At 43.6% G+C, this 9,278-nt stretch overlaps 1 protein-coding gene across 1 annotated transcript in view; it reads right to left on the reverse strand.

Annotated features, from left to right (window-relative positions):
* Positions 1-7,253, reverse strand: part of igfbp3 (insulin-like growth factor binding protein 3) — a 29,229-nt gene extending 21,976 nt beyond the window's left edge. Inside the window, exons 1-3 of the mRNA XM_022200741.2 lie at positions 6,654-7,253; positions 3,116-3,363; positions 246-365 (exon numbers count right to left, since the gene is read on the reverse strand). Coding sequence (XP_022056433.1) covers positions 246-365; positions 3,116-3,363; positions 6,654-7,017 — 732 coding nt within the window. The 5' untranslated portion in view covers positions 7,018-7,253. The remainder of the gene's footprint in view (positions 1-245; positions 366-3,115; positions 3,364-6,653) is intronic.
* Positions 7,254-9,278: the final 2,025 nt, after the last annotated feature.

The following is a 9,278-nucleotide window of genomic DNA, read 5'->3' on the forward strand; positions in this document are numbered from 1 at the left end:
GTCAAGGCAACCTGAGCTGCAAAAACAGGGGATTGTGTATGTGTGGGTGGTTGGGATGAGTCTTTGAGGATTCTTTGGAAGTGTTCAGGCATGTGGTGGGTCTATCTGCATGTCCGGAGGTGTGTGCGTGCACGTATGTGTGTGTGTGTGTGTAGGTGTGTGTGTGTCTGTAGGAGTGTGTGTATATATGTGAGACAGTGTGTTAAAAAAACAACTGAGATGAAACAGCAGGGAGAGCTATTCACCTGTTTTTTCTTGTAGAAGCCCTTTCTGTCACAGTTGGGTATGCGGAAGCCTCTCGGGTTGAGCACGTTGCTGATTTTAAGACTGTTCAAGATGCTCTCCATCTCCCGCCGACACGGCCCCTAGAGACAAAGCAAGCACATCCCAGTGATGCAAATATTACACACTCATCCCCACACAAGCATGAACATCATCAGGTATGTTCATACGACTTCAAAAGTTTGTGGTGAACATGAAAGTCTATAAAAGTTGATCTCTTGAGCACCAAATGTCCCCATTAAGCATCCTACAAAACAGCTCTATCTAGTAAGCTAAAGGTATCATCACATGACAGTATGGGTTACATCCTTTAGGCCATATGATGCTTATACAATAAGCAAAACACTAACATCAAATATGGCCATACATTTTATGACTGTATTATTATAATAATAAAATCAAATATTCTAAATGTCTTGTGAATCAGCTTGCAAAAATATCTGAATTGCACTGTTGAGCTTCAAGTAATGTTTTTAAATTCGAGCATTGCTTATCTGAGGAACATCGAGCTACAGAAATAGACCCACTGTTAGGTCCAAGTTGGAGAAGTTAAATCCCAAAATCACAGATCAACTTGGTAAAAAAGTGGCACCTTCCATTACAAAACATTTGTAATCTAATCTGATAGTGTTTAAATGATGGTAGATAACTTAAAGGTCTCTTTGTGGCGCTTTTGACCACAAATTGCATTGTATGACAATGTTTTGATGCAAGGTACCCCATACTATTTGTATCTTGTGCTTTTCCAACACGTGCCTCGCATTACACATGTATACCACCTACTATGGGTTGATTGTGATATGCATTTTGCTGCAAAGGGCTGAGGTTAAATGGAGAGCCACTATGTCTATAGGTCCAAACAATTATTCCATGTTCTCTAATCAGTAGTTTGGTTTTAGTCAGAACAGAATTTCAAGTTCAGTGCAAAGGTTCACGAGGACAGTTTGTTTTAGCATACTTTCTCATACACCTATCATCATCCACTCTTTGTTAGTTTAAAAACAATAGTGGTGCCATTTTTCTGATGAAATGTTAGTAAGCTACCTAACAAGCAGTTAAGCAAGCAAGATACCTGGCTCCATTTCATTGTTGTGTGCAAAATACAAGAATGCTAGAGAGTTAACTCGGTTAAACAAGCTTTCAGCCTCTTAATGACTCCCATTCTCTCTCAGGGTATGTGAGTTTTATGTGGGATTCTATTTTCACAGTTGCCAAATTTATTGATGTCAAAATAAATGTTACATGCAAAAACACTAAGTAGCAGAAAAAGTTAATTGCTACTAGTTCTTCTTTTTATTGAATACAGTAAACTGACTGTCTATCCATATATATTTTTCCGCTTGTCCAGTGTTGGGTTGAGGTGGCAGCAGGCTAAACAGGTCATTTCAGACAGCCCCCTCCCCAGCAACACTTTCCAGTTCTTCCTGTAGGATCCTAAGATGATCCCAGGCCAGATGAGATATGTTAACATTCCAGTGGGTTGTGGGTCTACCCCAGGGTTTTCTCCTGGTTGGACGTGCCCTGAAAACCTCCAACGGAAGGTGCCCTGAAGACATCCTAATCAGGTGTTCAAAAAACCTTAACTGACTCCTTTCAGAGCAAAGGAGCAGTGACCTTACTCAGAGTCCTTCACCCTATCGCTAAGGTTGAGCACAGCCACCTTACCGAAAAAACTCATTCTGCTACCTCATTCTTTTGGTCACTAGCCAGAGTTCATGACAGGTGAGAGTAGGTATGCCGATCATCTACCCACTTTGCTCTCTCATTACCACAAGTGTTTTTTTGTTTTTTGCTTTCTGGGGTTTTTTGCAGTTGAGTGTGAAGAGGCTGGTATGGGGATAACCACCTCCAAATCTAAGATCCTGGTTCCTTACAGTTGGAGGTGAGTTGCGGCCCAAATCAAAGGAGTTTAACTATCTGTGGATCTTGTTTAGTTTAGTAAATAGTCTTACTCACCGGACACAGATTGCAAGTATAAACCTGACATTGGTCACTGACTTTTTCTTTCTGCTGTGTATGTGTTTTCAACCGCAGCTTTTCATGCGATGTGAGACTACTTCATGAACCAAAAGAGTAAATGAGCATGAGAGGGACAAAGCACTAACTGGCTAGACAGAAATCTAGCAAACTAAAAATATTTGCCTCTCAGTGACTCTTTCATTGAGCTTGTGATGCATAGTTGTCAAAACACCAATATTACCAATTTCATAATGGAATTTGTTCAAAGCTAAATACTGTTTACAACATACGGAGTACATCTGTTTTTGATATGCCAGCACTATCAGTTTTAACACTGAATTTGTTCAAAGGTCGGTGCTGTATCCAGAAAGCTAACCTTTCATGGCAAGTAAAAACACAAAGCAAGCTAACAGACTTCAGCCCCTTATAACACACTTTCTTCCTTTAACCCTGGGTTTCACATTTATCATTGTAGGCCATGGACAGGCCTACAATGTCAGTTTCAAATGTGAATTGGTTTAAAGGTAAATATTGTTAACTACTTAGAAGTCTAACAAAAAAAGCAGAATAATGAGAGATTCTCTTCTTTGTGCAATCGGTGGCATGGGATTCATGAAGTGTGTGTGCCAGTGTTGCTGTTGTCAGAAAACAAATTTAGTGTATTTATATGTAAGGGACCATGTACAATAATAAACAGAAATGTTGCCACTTATTATGCTGTACAATAGTCAGCCTAAACCTAATTTGGACCTGCAGTCTTTGTGGAATCCTTGCCAACGATAGTCTTTACTCAACTCTATGCAATTACGTTTTTTCTCCCAGGAACAGTGTCACAGTTTACAACAGAAAATTCATTGCCTCGGGTGTGACTTACATACTCAGTCTCCCTCTTGTTCTCCAGGGAGAAGTTGTGCATGTCCATATTGGCTCCTCCTGACACTGATTCCACCTTGTAGCTCTGCGTCTTCCTGTTCTGTTCCTTCTGGATCAGCTTGTTATGCAGCGGAGGCCTGGTGTCCATTGATCCCCGACTGTGCCCACCCTTCACAGTGGCTACACCAGGCAACACCGTCATCATCTGGGTAACGTTGGCACAATCTTCAACCTGATTTCCAGCATTTTCTGTATGGACAAAAGTAAGTCATCAGTGTCAAAATGTTTCATTTATACTAACATTTAAAAAAAACAATAATCACAATTATGTTGCACCAGTTATTGTTGTAGGAAAAGAGTTACATATTATATTATAAGCTTAAAGGCAATACAAGAACTTGTCAGGCTTGGACTAAATTAAGAGTAGGCTACAGAGTCAGGCTTTCAATCGTCTTATGGTCTATATTCAGTTTGACTATAGAAATAAAAAGGTGAATTCTCATTTTTCTGTTTGCTTTAAATACCTACGTATCTTGGTATCTTGACTAATGGTAAATCATTCCTGGTGTTGCATGGTCTTGAAATTGCCCTTCTTCGTATTAAGTCTCTATGTGTAGTCCTGTGATAGACTGGTGACCTGTCCAGGGTGTCCCCTGCCTTCACCCTAAGACAGCTGGGATAGACTCCAGCCCCCCATGACCCTAATGAGGATTAAGTGGTGTATAGAAAATCAAAAGGGCAAATGTTGTACAAAAATCCTCATTCTCAATCATGTGTTGTGCAAAAACTGAGATTGAGCTGTAAAATATAATAAATTCTTTTCCCCCAACTTTATCCTAAACTTCAGAATCCAAGTGGTGTTTTAGTCTGCTTGTGAAAAACTGTGATACAAAATGATACATTCCTGCATCTCTTTCACTTTATCCAGTAGAGAATTCCTGACTGTGTAAGAGAGGCCTGTTTAAAACGGTCAAAATAAAGTTAGCTCATAGCCTTGTGGACTGTTTGGAGCCAGAAATGAAGCCAAGTAATAAACAGAAACATGACGATTTCATATCCACAAATTTCCACAGTATGCAGACCAAGAGATAGGGTCACATAGAGGAACTGAGTGTAAACAAGACATTTTAAGGCCGCTGAGAAGAAAATGTTGTGTCTATGTCTATATGTGTGCTATAGTGGTGTGGAGAGGAGGCTAGGGCAGGTAAAGTGGAGGATGAGGGGGCAGATGTATTAATAGCCCGTGGTGCTGGCAAAGATTCCTGTCAAATCGTTACAGAGCAGAGCAGAGCAGGGCCCATCTGACTGAGAAGAAGAGAGGAGGGGGCTTCAAATACTCCTCCCTAATATAGTAGAGGACCAAACTACCCACCATGTGCCACCCGGGCGACCACACCGTCACAAGGCCACAGCCAAAGGAGCTAACTGAGCTTGGAGACAACGTCCCGGAGAGGCAGAGGGATGCTGGGAACACACATGTAGCAACTCACACACACCCAAACATAGTTTTAAACCGTTAACTCAAAGCAGATTTTGTGTTCAAGAGCTGTGGTGAGGGCGGTGGACGGGCATGTAGGGGTGTAGCTCGTGTGGGCAGGCAGGCTGGCAGCCCACCCTTTCTCTGTGACCACCTGATCAATTAAGTGAGGTGGTGGAGCTCCACAGTCTCCCAGGCTCACCAGAACTTAGAATAACAACATGGATGTCAACAACAGCATCAACTGCAAAACGACAGAGTCAGAAAGCGCTTTTTAACCTGAGACACTCTCAGCATGTTTTTTTTTTTAATCTTTTCAACTATGTCTGTAAATGCCCATAACCGAGGACAAAAATATTGAGCCCTGTTTTAGATTCCTGCAAGCATTAATTTTTATTGTCAATATAAGCTTTTATATAACCTTTCTAGGAAGTCTGGGGTGTTTTAGATAAACACATTACGCAATTTGTTTGTATAATGGCATAGGGTAAACAGCACAAACTGCGGTGTGGAGAGCTTGTTAATGTCTGGGAGGAGAGGCTGCTCTCAAGCTAGGGACTAATGGCAGTGGAAACCACTGGTCTGCATTGACACACTCTGACCAAAAGGGGCGCTTGGGATCATTTCCCTCCTTTTTTCCCATCCCCAATAGTGAAGATGCTGTAAAAAAGCATGAATTGATGCCTGTCTCACGGCTGGTATTGCTTGTGTTCACCTGAAAATGAATGGCCTTGCTCCAACATTGGAAAAAAAAATGGTTTTGTCTTAAATCAGGGAAGGCAGAGGTTAAGAAACAAAGATAAGTAAGAAGATGATGAGGATGAATAAACCAGTGATAATGTATGTGTCAATGGTGTATGACAATGTGACTGTAAATTGCTTGCACATCACACTTTACTGTGGCAAAACCAAATAACCAAGAAGATAAAAACACACACAGAGACTCCTGGAGGCCTGATGTCAGCAGAGCCTAAACACACAACTGTGTGTATTCACACAGAGGTGGCATGTGTGCCGTTTGACCCGTGTGAGCAGCAAGCATCCGTTCACACAAAACACTCCCCACAGGATGCTTCTCGATATTGTACAAGTAATTAGGAATTAGGAAATTTGCAGTTGGTGCTCATTGATAATGGGCTGTGATTGTGTGTCTGCTTGCTTAGAGGGAACTCGGAGAAATGGCCCCCACCTCTAACTTCCCATACAGTCGAGATGTGTTGGCCCATGTCCTGGACCAGGGAAGCAGCAACATATATTTTCATGCTGTACAAAAATCCATGAGCTTTACTTGAAGGAAAATAAGAACATTACAGAAGACAAGGACATGGTCTGCGCTCAGCCTCAGCTAAATAGTGTATACTTACAGTATGTATGTGGCATTCTTAACTATTGGTTTGAGGGAGCCAGGCTGTGTGTGTGTGTGTGTGTGTGTGTGTGTGTGTGTGTGTGTGTGTGTGTGTGTGTGTGTGTGTGTGTGTGTGTGTGTGTGTGTGTGCGCGAGAGCAGTGTTGCCCTTTTCTGAAAAGAAACATCCTGCAAACCCCCCAACGACAGACAATAAATGTATAACATTCTATTCTGCATTTTACGTACGATGGTCCACAGCTGTGCGCACTTACAAAACGATAGCAGCTGTGGAAAACAGTTGCTGCGCGAACAATACCCATAACGGGTATTATTCACTCAAACTTTCAGGAGCCCGTGGGATTTCTTTAACCCAGGCGGGCATAACACTGTGCAATGTCAAACCTACTGCTCAAACCCAGTCCAGCCAGGACTGGTGTTCTTCGTGGTGGTATGTTGCAAAACATCCCAAAGAATAAGTTTACGCACGTTTGTTTGTACCTCGTATCTCAAAGCTATTATCTTTATCTCACTCTCAATACTACGCACTTAAACTCTGCATCCCGGAGGAGGGAGCTCCCCAGACCTGGTCAGCGCAGAGCAACACCTCATGGATTGAGCGCCTGTCAAAGAAGCCGACAAATAACTCGTACCCACAAGCAACAAGGTAGGCTATCTGCAAACCATAAAAGTACGAATGCAAAACACCACTTCCTACCTTGCTTTCGTGTCGGTATGAGAATGCTGTTGAGTTTTTTGGACACGGCGCTGGAGCACACTCCCCGTCCCTCCAGCAGAGCTTGCAGGGGTCGGCTCTCCCCCGGCTGGTGCTGACAGGTCAAGCCGGAGCCGCAGCGCGCCGTGTACACTCCACACGCTTGTCTCTCACCCAGGGCGCACGTCATGCAACAGCCGCAGCCGGGCTCCCTGACCCGCTCCGCGCAGTCCTTCGGTAGCGGCTTGCACTGGAGCAGCGCACCGGCGTCGCACGGTTCACATCGGACCACCGGCCCCACCGTGCCGGCGAGCCGGGCGAACGCAGCCAGCGCGGCGGCGAGACAAAACACACAGAGACCGGGCATTCTGCCGATTAAGCTGGTCACAAAGGGACAGTATGTGAGTTGTCACGTAGGCTTAAGGGGACTCTCTGTGACACAGCGAGCAGGCTAGCCTTCTCCATCTGTATTTTCTTTTACGCGAACTTCTCGTTTTATACAGGCGGAAAAAGAGCCAGCAAGTCACACCCTCCTCCGTATGAATAATGTAAACGGAGAGCCCCGATATGAGGGACCGCTACATCAGTCTCAGGGGAGAGCTCCTCAAACATTCCCCTCTTTTAGTCCTTTATAATAATTTACTGAGGACTGTTCATCTGCACACTGTCCTGGGGGGGGGGGGGGCGGCAGTGGTTCTCGTTTCCATCTGGAAATGTTCCCTCTTGTCACAGGACAGGCAAGTTTCTGTGAGCTGCAGATGACATGCAGCTTTAAACTGGGGGCTACATTTCACTTCAGTGTTCACAAATGATAATAATTTTCATTTCACAGACGAAATGTACATATGCAGGTTGCCACAAGGGAACTAGAAACGCTGCAACTGAGAGAGTTTTTATGTGTACTGACCATAGACTCTATGGTACTGACTGCTCCCAAACCTCTGGAGGTTTCTGCACCACTGGCCACATCCCCTGCTGGCACCAATGGTATGTGAGAGAATGCCATTGGTGGTACCCCCCACATGCAATACTGATAAAACATTCCTCTGGGCAGGTGTGTAGGTGGCCTCTATATTAACTCACTGAAACAGTAATTTTTTTGCATATAGCCCTTGTGTATTTGTGACGACATGCTCAGTGGTGGGTGCAGCCGGAGAGGTATTGTTTTACTGTTCTGGTCTGTTAATGCTGCAGAGTTCGGATGCACATGTCAGTCAGAACACCAGCCAGCTACCAAGCACGTGCCAACCAGACTGCATACCTGAACCTTTCCCTCAGTAGTTTCTGTAGCCGTGCTCACCTTTCACATACCCTGAACAGACCTGGTGATCTGGCACTAGCATTGCCCACCCACCCCCCACCTCCACATTCCCTCCTGTACGCTCCCCACCCCGTCATCGACCCCACAGGATTTCAAATTATTAGAAAGAAAATGTTCAGATTCTGCAGGCTCAGCATCGCCCCCCTGTCCGGCATATCCTCCTGTTCTGCAATAACAAACGTGGGAGGGGGGTACACACTGAGAAAATAAAGCAATCAGTATCGGCCATTGTGTGATTTCCACCACAGAAGCAGAAAAAGTGTTGAGACTGCATTATGAAAAACAAGCACAGGGTAAGGAAACACCCCCAGAATAGCAAGAAAATGTCTCCAGCTAAGATTAGTTTTCTTATTACATGAATTTTTTTCTCTTTCTGCATTTTTTCATGTCTGAAATATTCAGCTTGTGACCTTTGGCTTGTTTATTGTCTGCCTGTCTGTGCAGGGTGTGATTTACCTAAAGCGCCCTTACAGTTTAAACAAATTCAGCAAAAAGAACCCTTTCGACAAACCTTCTTGTATGAATACAGTTCTCTTCTGGTTTTGTTTTGTCATCCTCCAAAGGTGACAGGGTTCACTGTGATGTGCTGTTAATGTTTCCCTGCCTGAAGGCAACTCCCAAACTGGTCTTAACGTATGAGCAGCCTAAATGGATATGACATTCTCAACTTTTATGATAGTTTGCTTGATTAGATATTGTGCAATGCAGAAGAGACACAACAGTGCGTGATAAAGGTCAACAGATCAGGACATCCACTGGGATCCTCGTGATTTCAAGATTCAAGAGTCAAAACAGAGTATGTTGTAATATGCCTCAGGATGGTTTGGGTATAATAAAAAGATAAAATTAAATCAGATAACTGCTGGCACAAACCTGCGTGTCTTATTTCCCAAACCATATGTTAGGTTCATCTCTGTTGCAGTCTCAGCGAACTGCAATAAGAGACGCTATTTGTCATAGTCAATGATCTTGTCTTCGTCTTGCATCTGCACTTTTGTCTTTCACCCTCTCCATCTTCTCTGCCTCAAGGAATCTGATATCCTCTCGTTATTAATCTCTCTTTCTTTTAAGTGTCTCTGTCCCAGTCAACATTCCTCTGTGTTACATTCCCACAATGCAGCACATTTCAGACCATAAATCATTAACTGGAAACACAAAGTTGGTGACCGTCCTCAGTAACACTGGCACAATGCAGTTTATAATTTGAGGTTTTGTGGGAAGGAAAGGTTCTGGACTGATTTATTTGTTTCCTTCCTCCATGAGTGACTCAAGCTGCAAATTTCCTTTCTGTCAACATACGCTGTCTT

The sequence above is a fragment of the Acanthochromis polyacanthus genome, chromosome 4 (assembly GCF_021347895.1).
Source record: "Acanthochromis polyacanthus isolate Apoly-LR-REF ecotype Palm Island chromosome 4, KAUST_Apoly_ChrSc, whole genome shotgun sequence".
Classification (NCBI taxonomy): Eukaryota; Metazoa; Chordata; class Actinopteri; family Pomacentridae; genus Acanthochromis; species Acanthochromis polyacanthus.